This window comes from Artemia sp. Qi Xiang Cuo, unplaced genomic scaffold (assembly GCF_049724085.1).
Source record: "Artemia sp. Qi Xiang Cuo unplaced genomic scaffold, ASM4972408v1 HiC_scaffold_2965, whole genome shotgun sequence".
NCBI classification, from domain to species: Eukaryota; Metazoa; Arthropoda; class Branchiopoda; order Anostraca; family Artemiidae; genus Artemia; species Artemia sp. Qi Xiang Cuo.
In genome coordinates, this window is record NW_028300361.1 from 40,754 (window position 1) to 62,967 (window position 22,214).

At 36.6% G+C, this 22,214-nt stretch overlaps 1 protein-coding gene across 1 annotated transcript in view; it reads right to left on the bottom strand.

Moving 5' to 3' along the window:
- The window catches only part of LOC148938760 (hexokinase-2-like), a 42,315-nt gene that overhangs the window by 15,577 nt on the left and 4,524 nt on the right, over positions 1-22,214 (bottom strand). The window contains 3 exon segments of the mRNA XM_089107557.1: positions 96-249; positions 6,448-6,597; positions 12,909-13,103. Of these exon segments, the coding sequence (XP_088963683.1) occupies positions 96-249; positions 6,448-6,597; positions 12,909-13,103 (499 nt within the window).

Consider the following 22,214-nt stretch of genomic DNA (forward strand, 5'->3'; position numbering starts at 1 on the left):
TAGATATATCAAAAGAATCAGATTTCAATGCTGATTTCAAATATATAACTTTCATCAAGTTTAGTGCTACCCATCAAAAGTGAACGTCTTCATACTTCGAGCAAAAAAATTATTGATAATGAGTTTCTCGTGTGTCTGTCTCGAAACAGAAGAAGAACTCGATCCGCTGCTTCCAATGGAGCATGATGAACCCAAATTTTCATCATCGCCCTTTGATCTTTGCAGACGATTTTGACCGGGAGGCTCATTCTGAAAAGAACAACGTTCTAAAGAATGGTCTAGTGAAAATGTTTGAAAAGCGGAAGTGAAAAATTGAATAGTGAAAAGAATATAAAGAATAAAGACTAACTTATAGAATGAAACTTTGAACGATAAGATGACCAAGAAGTTCAAAAGTTTCAAACGTCAAGCATTCTAACGTCAAGGACTTTTAGGGGACTCGAGCTCCGTTTTACAACCACGTCTTTTCAATATTTAAATGGTCGGTATAGCAGCTGCTTAGGGTATAGACTTTTCCTTCACCCTTCTTTGTACAGGCAAAAAAGGAAAACATTTTAAGTCGTGTTTTTCATTTTATTTCTCAAAAAATATAAAACCGTCTGATATATCTTCGGGTTTTGACGATTTGGCTTAGTAAGTAACTAAATGGGTCTAAAAGGCTATAACAAGTCCTTCGATTACGTTATTAGAGCTCAAATATAAGAAACTATTAAAAAATTAGTAAAAAATCAATCTCTTTAACTCGTCAAGTATGAATATTAAGTACTGGTATGATAACTATTATATAGCAATTTTTAACGTTTATTATTATTTTTCTTCGGGTGGGGAGCGGTAGTGTTGCTTTATTCATAAAATATTAAGAAATGAATCTGGATAGGATTAAATATAAAAACGACGCATATAATTTTTAGTTTTACTACTGATGACGGTCACTGCATATGTGACCGAAATATCTGGTATTTTTTGTGTATTTATATCACTCTTGTCATATCACTGTCTATTAAATGGTTTTTGTCTCTATTTGAACTTTTATTTATCATAAATAGAAAAAAAAATTAAAAATCATATTTTTTGTTTTATAAAAGTTTTTTATTTATAATTTTTCGTTAATACGGAATAAATTTAAAGTAGGTAATTGTTTGTGGATTTTTTTTTTTTTTTTTTTTAATTTAAATTATTATAATAATTTCTTTCCAATTTTTTTTTTTTTTTTCTTTATTTTGTTTTGCTTAATTTTTAATTTTAATTTTATTTCCGCAGTTTTAAATTTTAGATAAAGTGTCTTCTGACAGATGCAGTTATATTTTGTCAAGGGAAAGAGAATATTCTATTTTTAAAACATTTCAACAATAAATTACTGCACTGTCATTTACATCTACTGAAACTTCTATTTTTTATGCTTAATCAAAGTATTTGAATATACTGTATTGATGATACTATTATTATTTTATTTCTATTTTACCACTATAACACAATTACCCGTTTTTACCATTACTGACCAATAACCATGAGCTAATGTAACATTAAGTAGTCTTCTATACAGTACTTGTTATGTTACTATGACAGATGAATTTATAACGTGACATGAATTAAATAATTTGCTCTAACCGTTTACTATAATGTTTCTTTACCCCTCATACAGTTAGAAGCCTTAGTAATTTCTAAGCTATAGTAATTTCTGTCAGATGGCGTTAAATGTGGCAAGAGAAGACGGCTAAAGGACTTTTGGATCCATAAAAAACTTTAGCGTAAAGAGCGAGGCGTCGATGAGGGGACAGCCAATTTAATATATGGAATAATTTCTTTTCTTTTTAAGTTTTAATGTCACTCATTACTTTCATTTTAAAAAACTTGTTTTTTTTATTTAATTAGAAAAAATACCGCACCAATGAATTTAGAAAAAGTATTTCGAGAGCGGCAATAGCCCTGAGCTGCCTAACTACAGGGATAGCTCAGGACTTCTCTGTTTCGATGCTGATATGCTTATAAAAACAATATTATTTTAAAATTCAACAATCTTTACATGATTGCACTTTGGAAAATTTTAGTTTTTTTGATGTCAAACTTATTTAGTGCTTAAGCTAGTTTTTAATTTTTTGCAAGATAGTTTTTATATTTTGGTTGTGTTTATTGAAGATGATCTTTTTTCCTTAAACTTGTATATTTATATAAATAAAATGAACATCTTCCCAGTTTTAACTCAACCATGTTAGGTACCTTGCCTCACAGAGGTCGGGGGAACATGACGGTCCCAAGTCCGTTAAAAGAGGTGGGTTGGGCTGTGGGTTTGTACCCCACGCCCGGGACCCCGAGGGGCACCCCTCATGTTAAAAAAAACCTGCAAATGACATGACGCCCACAGTCTTTGATTACTCACCGCACCCCCGAGCCAGACCCCCCAAGACGCCAGGACGAGAGGGGGGACGGCGAAAAAACACCGGCAGAGCTGGGGTGGTACTGGGTGTCAGCGGACGACGATATCAACGACAGAACAAGTGCTTAAAGAGATTAGACAATACCTCATCGATATACTCGTTCTCATTTAAAAAAGGTTGACTTGAAATAGATTAGAGAAATTTGATGATGGGTATGCTATGACATTTAGCGGTCACCCTTCCGTCCACCGCGCTGGTGTAGGAATTATGATGTCGCCACTTGCACTCAAAGCAATGGCGAACTGGACACCAGTTAGCGAACGTATATTGATAGCTCGTTTCGTATCTAATCATACAAAATGACCATCATCGCCTGCTATGCTCCGACCAACGAATCTGATGAGGACAATGATGATTGATACAACCTGCTACACTAGTTAAACACATACGTCTGGTCCCAGTCTTTCGAAAGAAGCCATATTTTCTCAGTCGCGTCACGGTTGATTGGTAATATTAAACTTGATGAAAATGATATTTTTTAAATCACAATTAAAATCAGATTCTTTTGATGTATCTATTGGTATCAAAATTCCGTTATTAGACTTTCGGTTACCATTGAGCCGGGTCGCTCCTTTGTAAACCACTTATTTATGCTGATAAAAGGTTTACTTTCATAAGCGTTTTGGTAAAGTAGCCGAATCATTCAGTTATGTTTACACCTTACTTATAGTTCGAACGAACTTTTTGATTTTTATTTGTGTGATCACGAGAATGAATTGATTTTATGTCCAAACGAATTAGTCAATGAAAATTAAAAAATTAAAAAAGTACTTTTCCCATAGATCTATCTATTCAAGAACAAAAAAAAACAAACAATATTTCATGGCAACATTTATTACAGCAATATGATAACACTTGTTCAACATGAAAAGTCTATTTGTTCAACATGAACTCGGCAATGATAACACTTTATAATAAACACTTATTGTCTTTAAACACTTTTCTATACAACACTTTTGCACATTGACACTTTTCTCTACAACACTTTTGTACAACACTTTTATATACAGCACTTTTTGTACAACAAAATACACTTGAAAAACTAGCACAGTTGAACATTATAGTGAATTTAATGGAGGTAGCCCCCCCCCCCCCGGGGACCGCGGGGCCGAAGGCCGACCGGCCGCGGGCGGGACCCCCCACCCCCCTGGGCGGCCGCTGGAAGGGACCCCCCCCTCCCCCCCTCCCCCCGGGGACGGCGGTGGAAAAACAATAGTTATCGTCACTGCTACAGGTTAGTTGTGGTTGGGTTAGTGGTGGTGGTGGTTAGTGATTGGGTTAGAGGAACAGGATGGGTGGTGGATAGATTGTTAGATGAGGTTAATTTATCCAGACCAAGTTGATTACGATAGTCTACGCATTCAACTCGATATAAAATACGATAGTTGTCGTGGGGTAGGACAGTCACACCATTCTCGAGCACATAGACCTTGTCGGATATACACGACATTGCATTTTTTTCTACTCTCACAGCATAATTTCTATACTGTAGAGAGCGAATTGCAAGCATTTGTGCTCTTGGCTCTAGTCTACTTTTTAAACAGTCACTTTACACGCTCATGTTGAAATTGCTATTTGAAAAGTGTGTAAGCCCCCCCGTACACTACGTTTCATCTACTCTACTATGTGTTTCCACACAATTGAATTTTTGGCCTAGGAACATCCACCGGGAGATCAACCCACTCCCCGACTCTGATTTTAATTTTAATAAGTGGTTGGGGGCTTTATGTTTCAACAAATTTGTGTAGAGTGATGGATTCCAGTAGGTGAAATCCATCTGTGAGCTGATGTGTTCCCCATTTTGCAAATCACCCAATAAATCCTCGGTCCCATTTACCTTTAACAGCAGAGATTCTGCATCCCCAGAGTAAACTTGAACCTCCCCCTCCCGTGGCCAGTGCAGCTTGCACAGATTGTAAAAGAACGACACCATGAGTTTTTTTGAAATTTCTAGTACTGAACTGCCGCCTGCGATATTCTTGTTCAGTACTACATTTCGCTTTCGCCTGTGTAGAAGAACCATGCCGGCCTCTATGCACGTGAACGATGTAAAATTGGGGTCGGCAATAATTCGTGCACACTCTAGAGGGTCAGTCACGACGTCACAGCGAGATCTATTACGTACACTTTCACACATTTTGCCAAACGCTGAATTTAGAATGAGTTTATACATTTCCTTCTCTACGTTTGAATTTGCCTTAGAGCGTTTATCGACAAAGGTGTCGATAAACGTTTTCAAATATGGTCGCTGTTTGAACTGTAGGACCCTGTTTACTTCAGTGATCTTGAAACCATTGCTCACCATCCAGAGGCAAAAGCACAAGGTGAACAACGATATTCTCCTGAGGGCCCAGATCAGCGATCCTTTTTTCTTGGGAGACAGTCCAGTTCATATCCAGTTACACCATCACGGATCGATTTTTGGGACTTAGCGAGCCCTTGCTCATGGGTCGAGTGATACAGGGACAAACACAATATTTGACTGAGTCATGAATCGCTATTGGACTTTGACCATCTATTTCAAAGAACCATCCTTGTGGCCCATTGTCCTAGACGGTGTTAATGTCGGGAAACTAACAAGGATTCTCAAGCCATTGATAGTTACCACAAGGCAAAGAGTAGTTGGACATTGCCGAGGCGTACACCGAGTTCATGTCCAAGAATGCTGCAGTTGACTTTACACAAGTGCTTTGTCCGCTTTCATCGGTTGACAAGAGGTGGTCCCCATGAAAAACATACCCACCCCGCATTGAACGCTCTACAAAAAGGTGCTCTACAAAATCGCTGGTCTACGTCAGTTATTGTGCCGATTTCCTCCCTGATTCATGATACACTGCAATACCTTACTACCGGGGGTGTGAGCACATTGGAACCAATATATAAACCAAACACCGTATAGATTATGTCCGTGGTCTTGAAGCCTATACCTTGCAAAGTAAATACGTCACTGGCCAAGTACAGTCTACAATAATCCCAACCAGATAGACAACTCCCCTTGGCACACACCGGAGTGGCACACAAGAAATCCTTAACTCTGTCGCCATGTTTGTTGCGTGAATTGTAACATGTCTCAAATGGGGGTAGTTTCAGCTCACTTAAGCGAGCGCCAGAGCAGTAATAATCGTATGCATATACACCTTTGCAGGTCAACAGGTCATACATTTCACTGTCTGGAAAGTGCTGTTTAAGCAAGGGAAAGCTATCAAAATTGTCGCTTTTTTGCACTTGTATCAAATGAATCAATGCCTTGGGGACAAAACTAAAAGAATCTAAAAACCAGATTTTATTCCAGCACATACGCTCATTATACACTACCTGCCATTTCAGCTCGAGACGCAATAACTTCTCGGCCGATTTGGGAATAATGTTGTAGGTAAATGAATTATTCACCCATGGACAATCTACTCCCCCTCCCTCCCTCTGCATACGTGCCCGTGCCGGTAAAATAAATTTTAAATCATTATTAGAGTTATGAATAAAAACCGGGATAAAAAACTGCTGGCTAACATTTTAATTACACGATTGATGCGCACCTCCCCTAAAATTACTACCCCCCGAGGATATTTCCTGCCACAAATGGTCATGATCTCTAACTTTCCCCCTCCCCCCTCGTTTGCCTTTAGACCCCTTATCCACCCCTGCAAACTCTCCCTTACAAACCCAACCTATTTTTTTATTTTTTATAGCGAGCCGCTCCTCCGCGCAACGAACCCTTGGATAGAGGTTAGGTGTCACGAGAGAAATAGCACCAGTAGCTGTGCTCCGTAGTGTAATCAACTCCTTGTCAATGTACTCATCCCACTCCTCCCCTGTTTCAACTCTTTCTAACAAGTGCCTGGTGTTCGAATTGTCTCTTTGCGCATGGGCGTAGGAGACTGCAATAGCCTGGTGTTCTTTGACTCGGCTTGGATATTGGGGATCGTTCACCCCCACCAACTTAGCTTCATAATCCAAAGATGTTTTGTTGCATTTGAGAGGGGTGTTCTGGAAATTTTTAAAATGAATACTTTACATCGCCATCAACATCAATTCCACAGTCTGGTATCCGTACCTGCTGCATTACCTCATATAACCCAATAGGTTTAAATAAACCCAGACTTTCGAGAGGCTTTTCGGGCAGTCGAATCGGGCTATCCCAGTCTAACTCAGTCCCAGTACTCGCCTAATGTCAGTGAGAGGATGCAAATGACCGATTGAGTTCGGTTGACTAGGTGGTGTGTAAAGCAACCAAACCCAGTGTTTAACCAAATCTACTGAGGGGCCCCTTACGGGGAAAACCACCCCCTTCTTTTTAAAGCAAGTTCCATCTTCAAATTCTGTTTCATATTGTACCACAGTAACGCCAATATTTAAATGGGCATTAGCCCTTTCAAACATATCAATAGATCTTAGCGTTACTGGATATTTGCCTTCTAAGCAAGAAAAATCCACAACTGGAAAAACAGAGCCGACCGTCTCATATATACCCCAATGATGTCTCAAGTCGTCTGAGTTGCGTGCTGAACTCGATTCTCTTAGGCTGAGATGAGGACATCATAATAGAAACACTTATGACCTCTTTCAAAAAAGATGCTCTGGACCCCTTGAACACCTACGCTGTCAGGATTACATTGTAAAACTCTTGACCCTCCAGACCCCCCACCTGCCCCCCCTCTTCACATAAAATATTTATTAAATTTACATATGTTAAAACTTAAATTTTAAACAAAAAGAACTACAGAGCCACTTCCATTTTCATTATAGTTATCAAGATGCGTTATAATTTTTCCTACCCACTCGCAAAAAAATCCCTCAAAATTTTCTAAATTTGGATAAATTATGCGTATCTCGCAATGTATGAAATGATAGTAAACCTCACTTGTCCCCTCATTCAAATAAAAAACCTTTAAAACAATGGAGACCATAATTGAATCCCTACCTCCCCCCCCGTAAATTTGTTTCTCCAGAAGTGCACGAATTTTTTCTACATAAGCCTGCACAATCTCTACAGGGTCATAAACAAACTTCCCCCCCAGTAGGGTATTAAAAGGGTCACCAAAAGTCGCAGTGTAAACAGCAATATTATTTAAAATTCTGTTGGACAGCTGACAGTCTGGGAGAGTTGTACCCCCCTCCCCCTCGGGGCTATTACCCCCTCCCCCCCGCTGGTCAAACAAATCGGGCGCATGCTCCCCTGCCGGTGTTCGCAGTAGACTCGTGTAATCAGTGGGGGGAGGGTTCCCTGTTAATTCCCGTGTAAAATCATCTAAAAGATGCAAAGTATTCGGACTTAGCAAAGGTAAGTCCCCCTGTTCAACTGTGCTACTATCTACATTAAAATAATCAGTTAAAAACTCATCAATATTATCAGGTACTTCAATGCTATCGTCCCATGTTAAATTGTTGGGGGACTCCACATGTGCAGGTTCCTCTCCTTCTCCAACTGACGAGCAGGGGGGAGATGGCGAGCATGGAACCAGGACAACCTACAAATGAAAAAATAACTTATTTTCAAAGTGTTAAAATCATCCCCTACTGCTCTTAAAATTTGGATTATTTTTGCATAATAACATTTGGTTAATACAACTGAAGATAATCTAAGATTTGACAGATAAGGCGGAAATTTGTTCGTTTATTTTCAGTGTTCAAATTTTTTTTTTTCGCGGCACTTTCCCGCAGCGCTTCTCGCAGCGCTTCCCGTGGCGCTTCCCTGGCCCGTGGTGCATCCTGTGGCGCTTCCCTGGCCCGTGGCGCATTCCCTATGGCGCTTCCCTGGCCCGTGGCGCATCCCTGTGACGCTTCCCCGTCCCGTGGCGCATCCCTGTGACGCGTCTCTGGCCCGTGGCGCATCCTGTGGCGCTTCCCTGGCCCATGACGCATCCCTTTGACGCTTCTCAGGCCCGTGGCGCATCCCTGACCCGTGGCGCTTCTTGGGCCCACCGCGCTTCCCCCGGCACTTCCCCAGCGCCTCCCCGGCCCCCCCCCATGCCACCCTGCCCCCCTTTACACAATGCCCGTCAAAAACCGTATTGTTAGACTGCATAAGTCCAAGTTTCTCTCTAATTCCGTTCTACAGGTTCGGTGAACACATGAGTTGTAAATTATGGAGGTTAGATGAACGAGTTTGAACTTCAAAATGTTGAGAATTGTTAAGTCACTTTCCCCATACACTTCTTATGCATTAAACCGCTATGTTTTGACATAATGCACCCTGCGCGAGGTTATAAATAATTTTGGCATCTCCTTTTCCTGTTTTACATTAGCGGTTTTTAGTCAATCAAGGTTTCAATGGCCTTTGCGTAATTCTGTGTTTTCTGAAATAGCGGAGAACAAATTGTCTGCAAAATTAATATTTTAGGACATTGGAGTTCTTTTATTCTATGTAAGAGCGAAACATGGCACAATAAAAATATTCAGTGTAAATTAGAACGACAATATGTGTCAGATGGGATAATCTCTCTCAAAATTATGTGAAAAAGAGCATTCACGGAGTTTCAAAGGTACCTAAAAATATATGTGATAGCAATAGAGAAAATAGCAAAGATTAGAAAAAATAGCATTTTGAGTTTCAAAGGCAGTGATTATTAATAGAAATTACCTAAAAATATTCACTTATGAAATATCGAAGCGATAGCAAAGATTAGAAAAGAGTGGTTTCTTTGCAACAAATTATATTTAGATATCTCCGCGGGAGAGAAATTTAAAACAATGGATGGGGGGTGAGGGGTTAATATCCCGCAGAGATATGTTTATATTGGGATTGAAACAGACTAAAAATTGTAAGAAATAGAAAGGTAGGAAAAAATGCTTACATTTGCAAAATTATTCTAGGCTTTGGCGCCCAAAGTTCCAGGTAGTGCGTGTTGGAGAGTTGATGGGGTGTTATCGCTATGTTCTTGTGCGACTGTGCTGGCTATTTCACGATCTTGCATAGATGAGCCGGCAGGGTTCTCCATATTATAAGAAGCCACCCATTCTCTTTTCGGTTTTTGACCGGGCTGTATGGTGGCTGCCTCGTCATCTCTGGGTTTCTTGGATGGAGGGGGCACGCATTCTTCATAATTGGCCTTAAAAAGAAGAGAAAAAATTAGTATCTAAATAATTTGCCCCTTTTTTTTACAGAAAGAAAGTTAGTAACTACAATTTTGTTTTGTTTATCACTAAGAAAGCAAAAAGTAAAAATTTCGCGAGAAATATATTAAGCTTAGAGATCAAACGTTTTTATTAGACAATCAGTAGTCTATAGCCATAGGATAGGAATCATTGTTTCTATTTTTACCATTTAGAAAAATATTAAATTTTCCGGTCTATAGGCTTTAAATTAGATCGTTAGCCCATCGACCTGTAGGCCTATATTTTGCAAACATAGGTTAAAATGCTATTCAATTTATACATAATATTAGCTTCATGCAACTCCCAAAGACTTTTCTAGCCCTGCACTGTTTGTTTTCATTTTACACTGATGGCGGTAGAATTGAGGCATGCCCCCCCCCCCTTTCGCCAATGTCCTAAATATATTGTTAGATCTTAATTTGAAAATAACGAGATTTCACCGGTTCTCCAAAAAGAGATTATATATGCCTACGGTTAATAAATTGTAATTGTCTGCATGAAACCGCTTTAATTTGACAGGAGAAAAACATCCCATTTTGATCTGAGAAACCTTTTACATGAGTGCTTTAAATGGGTGACAGCTAATTTTAACCTCGCGTAGAGCATTATGTCAAAACCAGAGCGGCATTTTCATTAAAAATTGACAGAAGTCAATGGTCGCTTTTAGCTAGGATATAGAAGGAGAGAAAATTATTTCTTTTTGCGAGAGTTTTGTTGTAAAACAGTGAGGGGGGGGGTTAGGTTTTGAGGGTAAAAGAAAATATTTTATGTATTTAATTTTGACGGAGAAACAGTTCATTTTGACTTTGGCTGCCGCGCTCGTAAACACATAGGAAAAGGGGTGACAGCTAATTTTAACCTCGCTTAGAGCATTATGTCAAAACCAGAGCGGCATTTTCATTAAAAATTGACAGAAGTCAATGGTCGCTTTTAGCTAGGATATAGAAGGAAAGAAAATTATTTTCTTTTTGCGAGAATTTGGGATTGTAAAACAATGGCGGGAGGGTATAAAGAATATATTTACGTTTTCCTAGTGAGTATAATGATGTTTGTAAGGTTTGGGGGGGGGGGTTTGGGTAAAGGAATATATTTACGTTTTAGCTGAATATACTGGAGGATGTCCAAGGAAAATTCGTTTGAAAATAAAAATGTACTTACATTGCTAATTGCGGTTGTCAATGCTTCTAAAGAGTTAAATTTATCCATTTTAGTTGTTTACACGGTGTCAAAATACTTTCTGATAATTGAATCACATTGCATGTCCGTTATATACGAAATCTCAAGGGCGAATTGTTATGTAACGGGGAAAACCATATGTAACAAGCCCTCTGATTGGTTGAGAATGGGGATGTAACCAGGCCTCTGATTGGCTGAGAAGGAAAACACGTGATCTAACTGTTTCCGGGAAACTCATAACATTGAACAATTTTATCCACAACAACAAATACTATTTCTGGATCATAACATTCGCTGAGAGCAACAACAAGAAGGAAGTGTCATTGACCTGCCCCCATTAGACTCAATAATCCATGAACGGGACAAAGTTTCTGTTTTTAAAATTCTCACTGACAAAATCCATAAAAACATCAAATAAATCGATCAACACACATAACCATCCATGAAAACAGACATAAATGTGACAAAGTTCCTGTTTTTCCAAGTGAGAAAATTCCTGTGTTTTCATTCTCAGTGAGAAAACCATAAACCACGTGGTACGTACGGGACTCAATAAGGCCCTTCTACTGAGGGGGAAGATAGGCTGCTTTGTGAGTTAATGAGGTCTAGGACTCCCCGTTATATTGTGGCAGTAGGAAATTTTGTATTGATGGGAAGGATGTCAAATGAAGTGTAATTTTTCTTTAGTATGTCTTTTTGTATATGGCTTTAGTTGGCTTTTAAATACAGATTATTATTATTATTATTATTATTATTATGCATGTAATGGATTTGACCCATAATATACTTCCGGACCTTGGATTTCACTGAACAGTCTTCAGTAATTTCTAATATCCATTGGGGAGGGGCTGGCAGCACTGGTACTGCAATATATAACAAGGTGTATGCCCTTACGTCACCGATCCGTTATGCTGTCACAATGAAAAAGAGACACAGAACATTTTATAACGTATTGAGGGAGATGCAAAGAAAAAAAACAGACATACAACGACCCAAGATTTATGTTGCATAGATTTATTTTTTTTTTCCATGTGTCTCTTTAATTATTGTACATACTTCTCAGACCCCCCCCCCTCGGACATATTACCTTAGTAACTGTAAAAAAAACTAGCGTCAATTGTTAAAAGGTGTATCCTTGTGTGGTCTGTGTCATTGATGTATGGTCTAAACCAAATTCAGAGGTTTTTTTCATTGCCACCACACATAAAAACAGAGATATATCCCATATTTTATCTGACGAATATTGGAAAATTATGAGCGAGATTGCTAGTGTACGTAGAATTTTTGGTCAATTAAAAAAAAAATCACTAGAATTTTTAATCTCCGTGCAACTGCCCTGTTGCGACAGTCTAGAATCAGTGGTTCGATACTATCACCCACTGGAATACAACAAATGAACATGCATCCGTGATCTTTCTTCGCGCAAAAAGTAAAAAATTTAATATTTTTGTAGGTAGGTGCTTAGGACCTTTACAGTAGGGTTCTCTGACAAGATGAATCTCATTCTGTGATTGTCATTCAAAATATTTTCATCTTAGAAAAAATTTTCGTCTCTTTAAAACAAAAAGTCAAAGGGCTCACCGGCTCTACTCCTTTGTTAGTAAACAATAAATTACTTAATTTTTAATATTTGAGAACAACAACGGGCTTATATTGTGGAGAGGGGGATTTGCCCCCCCCCCAATCGGGTTTATAAAAAATGAGGACAGCTACACGCTACATGTACCAACCTTATAGTTACCCCCCGGCCCCCCACCCCAAATTAAAGTTCTGGAGGTACTACAAGTGAATCAGTAGTAATTGTCTATTCTTGGTAGATCGAATGTAAGGTGGGATAGTGTTGTCAAATAGTAATCCGCGATGGTCCTGTATAAAAGTTATTGAAAACTAACTGTATGAGCCATATGATATAATCAATTGTATAAAAAGGGCGCAGTTATCTATTTTTTTTTGACTTCTTTATGCGACTGAAGGGCCTTTTCTAACATTTTGTTTGGGGTGGCCATAGTGGGGCCCACTCCAGAGATGTAAGTTGCAGGTGCGCTCTGGAATGGTCCTACCCCCCCCCCCTCGTTAGAACCACGTTATAGTATCACTACTAATCGTTAATTATTAAAATTATGTAATGAATAATTAAAAAGGGTAATTGATTGTTCAAACAAGATATCAAAATAACGTTAAAATACAAGCTGTTTGAGTAATTACCTTCTGTGTCTCCTCATTCTTTCTACTCAACGTCTTCATACTTCGAGCAAAAACATTACGGATAATGCGATTCGCGTGTGTCTTTGTCGGAACAGAAGAAGAACTCGATCCGCTGCTTCCAATGGAGCATGATGAACCCAAATTTTCATCATCGCCATTTGATCTTTGAAGACGATGTTGACCGGGAGGCTCATTCTGCAAATAACAACGTTCTAAAGAATGGTATATTTAAAATGTTTGAAAAGCGGAAGTGAAAATTTGAATAGTGAAAAGAATATAAAGACTAAAGAATAAATTATAGACTGAAACTTTGAACGCTAAGATGACCAAGAAGGTCAAAAGTTTCAAACGTCAAGCATTCTAACGTCAAGGACTGTTAGGGGACTCGAGAACCGTTTTACAACCCCGTCGTTTCAATTTTTAAATTGTCTGTAGAGCAGCTGCTGAGTGTATAGACTTTTCCTTCACCCTTATTTGTACAGACAAAAAAGCAAATCATTTTAATTCGTGTTTTTCCTTTCCTTTCTCAAAAAATATAAACCCGTGCTGATATATCTTCGGGTTTTGACGATTTGGCTTAATAAGGCACTAAATGGGTATAAAAGGCTAGAACACGTCATTCTAGTACGTTAGTAGATCTAAACTATAAGAAACTTTTAAAAGACTAGTAAAAAATCAATTTCTTGAACTCGTCAAGTCTGCATATTAATTCCAGGGAGGAGCCCTATTATCTAGCCATTGTAAATTTGTATTATTCATTTTCCTCGCGTGGGGCGCGGTTGTTGTGCTGTATTCAAAAAATTTGATTTCATGAATCTGTATTGGCTTAAATACAAACACAACGCCGATAATTTTTATTTTTAATACTGATGACGGTCACTGCATATGTGACAGAAATATCTGGTATTTTTTGTGAATTTATATCACTCTTGTCATCATCACTATTAGGCTATCACTGTCGTATATTAAAAGGATTGTGTCTCTATTTTAAATTTTATTTATCATAAATAGAAAAAAAATTAGATATAAGGTTTTTTGTTTTACAAAATGTTTTTATTTATAATTTCTCGTTAATAATGGAGAAATTAACAGTAGGTCAGTGTTTGTGGAATTTTTTTTTTTTTTTAATTGAACTTATTCTAATCAGATATTTCATAGTATATTTTTAGATTTAGGTAGAGTTTTGTCATTAAGTATGCATGATAAGTTTAACTGGGTTGTCCGCACCCTTGTACAACCCAGTGAGAGTTTTGTAAAATGGAGACTATCAGCCTGGTTTTAGGAAGTGTATAGAATGTACCGATAAAATAATATTGTTATATTTTAATAAAATTGTGAGACAATTCTTCTTACCTCTTGAATAAAAAGAGCAGAAATTAATTTGTATAAATCGGAATTCAACGACTGGATTTTAATTTTTTCTTCTGCAGACTCATGTGCTGTAAAAGTTCTTTTTTAGAGTTATTATGAATGTAAAAATAACATTTCTTTAGTCAGTAGTTAGAATTTTGGAAACTTTTAGATATTGTGTCCACTTACAGATACTGTTATATTTTTTCAAATGACAATGAAATGTTACGTTTTTAACATATATTAACAACGATTAATTACACTATTAAAATTATTTTACCACCTTAACCAATACAATTAACAACTATTACGATAATTTACCAGTTATCACTTGCTAGTAGGCTATACCACATAGTACTATTTAGTACTTACTCATTACAATATAACTTAGACTCATCGATTACTATACTGTTCCTTTAGTCAACTGGTAGTTAGTTTTAAATTTTATCTACAGTGTCTTCTGACAGATGCAGTTATATTTTGTCAATTGAAAGAGAATATTATATTTTTAAAACATTTAAACAATAAATAAATGCAATGTCATTTACATCTACTGAAACTTATATTTTTTATTATTAATCAAATTATATTAATATACTTTATTGATTATACTATTATTATTTTATTTATATTTTAAAAATATAAAACAAGAACCCGTTTTTACAATTACTGACCAATAACTACGAGATAATTTACCATCAAGTAGGATTCTATACAGTACTTGTTATTTTACTATGACAGATGAATTTATAACGTGACATGAATTAAATAATTTGCTCTAACCGTTTACTATAATGTTTCTTTACCCATCATACAGTTAGAAGACTTAGTAATTTCTAATATCTAGTAATTTCTGTCAGATGTCTTTAAATGTGTCAAGAGAATACGGATAAAGGACTGTTGGATCCATAAAAACTTTATCGTAAAGAGCGAGGCGTCGAGGAGGGGACAGCCCCTTTCATAGATTTACTAATTTCTGTTCGTTTTAAGTTTTAATGTCGCTCCTTACTTTCAGTTTAAAAAACTTGTTTTTTTTATTTAATTAGAAAAAAGAACGCACCAATGAATTTAGCAAAATTATTTCGAGAGCGGCAATAGCCCTGAGCTGCCTTACTACAGGGATAGCTAAGGACTTATCTGTTTCTATTATGATAAGATTATAAAAAAAATCTTATTATAAAATTAAACAAAATTTACATGCTTTAAGGTTTTAAAATTTTAGTTTTTTGGATGTCAATCTTATGGATTGCTTAATAAATTTTTTAATTTTTTGCAAGATAGTTTTTATATTTTTGTTGTTTTTCTTGAAGATGATCTTTTTGACTTAAACTTGTATATTTATATAAATAAAATGTACATCTTCCCAGATTTAAGTCAACCATGTTAGGTACCTGGACTCAGAGAGGTCGGGGGAACATGACGGTCCCCAGTCCGTTAAAAGAGGAGGGTTGGGCTTTGGGTTTGCAACCCACGCCTGGGACCCCGAGGGTCAACCCTCAGGGTTAAAACACCTGCACCTGAAACGCCTACAACCGTCTTGGATGCATCACCGCCCCCCCGAGCCCGACCCCCACCGCCCCCCGGACCCGATGGTTGACTGCGAAAAAACACATTAAGATAGGTTTTTGTAATGTGAGAACGATGAATCAGATATCCAAGACAGAACAAGTTATTAAAGAGATGAGACAATACCTCATCGACAATACCCCCCCCCCTTCCTTTTTTTATGTCCGTTATAATTCTTTTTCCGCGTCGGATGTGTGTATGCTTAGGTTTATCAGTTTTTTTCTTTTTAAATTTTTAATTGTCTTTTTACAGTTTTAATTATTGACTGTTAAATGATTGTTCATTATGATTTTTCTATTTCGTTGTTGTTGTTTCATTTTTGCCAGTTTTAGTGCAATCATTTATATTGTCGACTCCGAAGTCCGAATTCGGCCCTTTGTGGGCTTGTGATAGTGATCTTTTTGAAATAAATATCTTATCTTATCTCATCGATGTAGGCTACTCGTTCTCACTGAAATAAGGTGGACTGGAAATGGATTAGAGAAATTTGATGCTGGGTATGCTATGACATTTAGCGGTCACCCTTCCGTCCACCGCGCTGGTGTCGGAATTATGATATCGCCACTTCCACTCAAAGCACTAGCGAACGGGACTCCCGTTAGTAAACATCTCGTAATTGCTCGTTTCGTATATAATGATACAAAATGACCATCATCGCTTGTTCTACTCTGACCAACAAAACTGATGAGGACAAAGATGCTTTATAAAGCATGCTGCACTTAGTCACCCAAGACGTTTTTTCCCCTTATTATTTGAAAAAAACTACGTTTTCTAAAGAGTTAAAGAGGCTGAGTTACAAGGTCGAACCTTAAAACGTACAGGGATTAGGACTCAAAGTTGGGGGGCTGCCACCCCCCAACCCCCCCGCTTTCGCAGCATTTAAATAAAAAAAAAGAAGTTTTTTAAACTGAAAGTAAGGAGCGACATTAAATCTTAAAACAAGCAGAAATTATTCTGTATATGAAAGGGGCTGTGCCCTCCTCAACGCCTCGCTCTTTACGCTAAAGTTTTTATTGTTATAAAAAAAGAGTTGTGAGAAAGTCAAAATTTAGCGTAGTGAGAGGCGTTGAGGAGGGCACAGCCCCGGTCATATACGGAATAATTTCTGATCGTTTTAACATTTAATGTCGCTCCTTACTTTCAGTTTAAAAAACTATTTTTTATTTAAAGGCTGCGAAAGCGGGGGGTTTGGGGGGCGGCAGCCCCAACTTTGCCTCTTAATCCCTGTACGTTTTAAGGTTCGACCTTGTAACTCAGCCTCTTTAACTCTTTAGAAAATGTAGTTTTTTTCAAATAATTGATATCATAAGATCATCGTCACAAAATATATAATTCGTAAACTATGTCGTATTTATACCAAAGTTCATGTTGAAAGGTTTTTAAGCGTGTTGATTACGAATAAGAAACTCGTGTCGGAATATAAACGCCAAAAACCAAATGTAACCGGAATTATGAACTACGAAAATGGTGTAAATACCACTCCTTTTTAAGGGGCAAGCAATGCAAGGGACATTAATCTGTATGCTTGGAAACCCCAAAATGATACTACAAGGCCTGCATACCTTTCAACGATTAAATGAATGTGGCCTCTATCTACAAAATGTAGAATTTTGTTTTTTTTTACGTTAAAGATGATACAGATCCGAGTTTATATATTTTGTTTGTTGATCTTTTCCTCAGGGGTGATTGTGTTGAATCAATGCTTTTAGAATTTTAGTAGAAGGCTCTTTAGAAAAGGAGTTGAAAGTAATATCGATCTCTATTGGTTGCAGAAAATATACCAAACGCAATACCTTTTACTTACACGTCGTAACCAGGAACTATTAAATATACTAACAAGCATAAAACATAATGTTTCCATTTAAACGTTGATAAAAAAGAAAGTTCGTAGTAAGGGTTGCCTCACCCCTTCTGGGAAAATCTGGTGGAGCTGACAACTCCCTTCCCCTTTACTCTAAACATTTTGCACTGTCTAAGCATATGAAAGTGATCTTTTATATTACATGAAGACATTTTCCTGCAATAAGAGGGCAATTATCGCTCCACAGCCCCTGTTATGGCCTAGTCCAAATGAAGGGAGAATAGAATTTAATTTCTTCTCCCCTCAGACCGTCTTATACACTTATCTGAAGGCTCAAGGGCAGTTGTGAATTTGGACATAAAAAGTATTTTCTGAGTCATCAGGCAGACAGCTCCTGACCTACACAATAACTCACCGGTGCTCATTCCTATTAGCAGATGTGCAAATATACATAAATGTGCATAATTTTATCCAACATCAAATGAACAACTTGGTTAAATGAAGCTTTAAAACATAGGTCTAACAACCGTTTACTCTATATGGACTGTGCGACTATTTCAGAGCAAACGTATCACCGCGTGCCATTATTTACTCTGAAACTGGGAAGTTCAAAAATAACATATAGCTTTTGATAATTTTAAATCTAATATTTATCCCAGCATTTTCATTCGATAGCAATAGTGGTGCCAAAAATGGGTAAAAATGCCATTTTCCTGTGGTATAATCTTTTTGGCTATTCAAAAAGGCACTAGAACTTTTAGTTTCTGTTTGAACGATCTCTTTTCTGATTTTATAATACTATTGTTTCGATTAAATATACCCTGGAAAAACCAAAAAAAGAAAAAAGAACTAAACAAACAAATACACAAGCAAACGGAGTCTTACATCACAAAAAAAATCCACATTTTGTAGATAGGAGCTTTAAATCTATCTACAAGTTTTAAGTTTGAATTTTCTTAGGCTCGTAGCTTTGGATTGGTAACTGTAAGCTCGATGAATTTTCCATACTTGAAATTGCTTAAGAATTCGATTTTTCTAAGTATTGTTATCAAAACTCCTATTCTTAGAGCTTCAGCTAATATTAAGCCGAATAACTCCTTACTTACAGTTCGTTATTAAGAACTGTTAAAAATTAAGGGAATACCTAAATGGTCCTAAATGATTGTTAAAACCATTAAGATAGCAGACTGACTATCCTAAACCGAAACACATAAAGTACATATATCAAAAATACTGTTTGGGTTGAATTCATTTTATTTATCTTATGAATTTATTTATACTCTCGGTGAGAATTTGTGAGCTTCCTGATTATAGAATGTCCTAATTAGTAATTTTGAACTAATTTGAGATTAAAGACACACGAATCGAAGCGGGTCAGTTTTATATTTCACCAAAGTAGGACCTTCAAACACCGTATTGAAACAAAAGTAGTGCAAAAATGTTGAACACCCATAAACAAGTTCATATTAAAAACAGACGATCACAAATAAATATAAATAAATATGTTACTTCTTACAGATTCTCAATATAAAAAGTTACATTATTTCATTGACTCCTGATAAACAAAAATCGTGGTCAGGAACTGTAAGTAAGGAGTAACTGGGCCGAATAGTAACTAAAACTCTAAAAAAATAGAATGTTGATAATTATAGATGCATCAAAAGAACTAACTGTTTTTGCTGATTCCAAATATACAAAATTCCCTTTTATGCTACCCATAAAAAGCTTCAATTCTGTGAAAATGTAACTGGCGTTTTAAAAAAGAGATGAAACACCCTCAAACAGTCAAGCGATCTTAATGGATATTCCAACATCATATTGAGTATATCAGAGAATCGTACTATAGATGTTTCAAGCTCCTATATACAAAATGTGATTTTGTTTTTGCCAGATCAAAGATCACGGATGTATCTGTATTCATTTATTTTTTTTCCCCAGAATAAAAAAAACAGAAATTCCTTATATTAGGGCAAGAATGGGTAGGTATATAAGGGCATATACCTGCCCATCCCTCAGCCCTCGTTCTTTACGCTTGACTTTTTGTCACAATTCTTTAAGAAAGACTGTAAAAACTCAAGGACCGTTGAAAGAGCAAGGGTTGAGGAGGGGGCAGGCACCTTCACATATGAAATAATTTCCGTTCGTTACAAGTTTGAATGTGACTCTTTACTTACAGTTTATAAAACTGGTTTTTTGATTTGTTTTTAATATCATTAAAGAAAAATATTCCACCTTCTTTTTTCAGCTGCTTTTGGATAAGGAAATTTCAATATCAGGTTTACCGTAAATACTTTAATATCTACTACTTTATAAGCTCCCACCAAGCCTTTCAATATTAAAAATTGAAAAACATGACAATGAAGTTTTTCTTCTAGAGGCAGAAACAAATTGAAGGAAAAGATTGAACCACTAGAGTGGAAAGTTACAGGTAAAATAGGCTGCAATATTAATATAAAACTTAAATTAAAAAAACAACATAAATAACTGATATTTGGTCTTTACAGAATCTGGTTTCTACGAGACGGTAAAGGCCCATTCAAAATGAGATTTTACTGATACCGTGTTTGAACCTAATTTTGGGAATCAGTTGAAACTGAGCCCGTTCACAATAGAATCCAGCTTCCGGAACTAAATCGAGTCAAAATTGAAGTTCGGTCGATTTAAATTTAGTTAAGGGTTAGCCAATCAGGATTTTTTCTAGGATTATATGATCCTAGGTTAATCCCCAAACGTTATCCAGATTGAAGAAAGACTGCAAATAAAAAATTAAATAATAAATAGAAAAGTAGAATAAAAAGGAGTGAAATGTTGGGCAGAGCTCAAGAAAATTTGTACGACAAGTCAAACAAGGAGTATGTGAGGTCTGAAATGAAGACAAATACAAGGTTATTGTTTTATTGTTTTATTGTTTGGTTATTATTTTATTTTTTTATTGTTTAAAAAAATAGAGTTGTGAAAAAGTCAAACTTTAGTGTAAAGAGCGAGGCGTTGAGGAGGGGACAGCCCCTTTCATATACGGAATAATTTCTGTTCGTTTTAAGTTTTAACGTCGTTCCTTACTTTCAGTTAAAAAAACTTGTTTTTTATTTTAATTTTTGAACGTTTTTAATTAATACAGGTTTTGATTTTGGCTCACCGTACGTGAATAATTAAAAAAAAAGAATATTAATTTTACTTTTATTTCGTTAGGTGGCTTTTTCAAAACCTGTTTAACTTTATTTACGAACGTTTTTATTAGTAATAAATATACCTAATTTACTAATTAACTTACGTAACGAGCCTCTATATTCTTATATTTTTAATACGTATATTAGAGGGTTCGCCCCCTAATCAATAACTTGCTCTTTAATCTAAAGTTCAAATTTTGTTCCAATTCTTAAAAAATGACCCCTTAATCACAAATGCCGTTAATTAGAATAAATAGCTGTTATGAAATTACTAAATAATCTTTGGCTTAAAGAGCGAGGTATTGACTAGGGGATGAACCCAATCATATACGTAATGTTTTCTGCTGTTTTAAGTTTTGATGTTGCTCCTTACTTTCAGTTAAAAAACTTGTTTTTTTATATATAATTTCTGATCTTTATTTAAATAATGCTGGGAAATCTGGCGCCCCCTTCATAGCAATGTCCCTTCTCCCTTGAAAACTTCCTTCATGGTCCGATCCTCCCCCATCACCCCCGACCCACTCCCCCCCACTACCACAAAGAATCCCCACTGAAAACGGCTGTATACTTCCCAATAACCAATACGATATGTTAACAGTGGGTAAAGTTCATAACATTCAGCCCTCCCCCCTTGGTCTTCGGGGTATTAAGTCATCCTAAAACACATAGTTATCATATTTTCGACCATTTTGAACTAAATGGATGTCTAAAATCTTTTATCGGTTGACTTTGTAAAAAAATACGCGGGGGAGGGGGCCTAGTTGCACTCCATTTTTTGTTCACTTAAAAAGGGCACTAGAACTTTTAATTTTCGTTCGAATGAGCCCTTCCACAATATTCTAGGACCACTGGGCCGATATGATCACCCCTGGGGAGAAAAAAAAAATACGCATCCGTGATCTTTTCTTCTGGCAAAAAATGCAAAATTCCACATTCTTGTCGTTAGAAGCTTGAAACCTCTGCAGTAGGGTTCTCTGATACGCTGAATATGATGGTGTGATTTTCATCAAGGTGCTATAGCTTTTAGGTGGTCTTTCCCCCTTTTTTCGAAAATCAGCCAAATTTTCTCAGGCGCGTAACTTTTGATAGGTAGGACTAAACTTGATGAAATTTATATATTTGAAATCAGCATTAAAATTTGATTCTTTTGATGTATCTAATGGTGTCAAAATTCCGTTTTCTATAGTTTCGGTAACCATTGAGCCGGGTCGCTCCTTACTTACAGTTCGTTACCACGAACTGTTTGATTATTGCGCAAATCAAGAGGCAATTTCTTACGAAAGTAAACTTGTAATGTTCGTTAGCTGTAACAATAAAGAGAAATAAGGGTTATTATTATTAAACTAAAAGAAAGAAATTATAAAGGAATCAAATTTTGTTAAACAAAATGAAGTGACAAAGGAATGATTTAGAACATCAAGT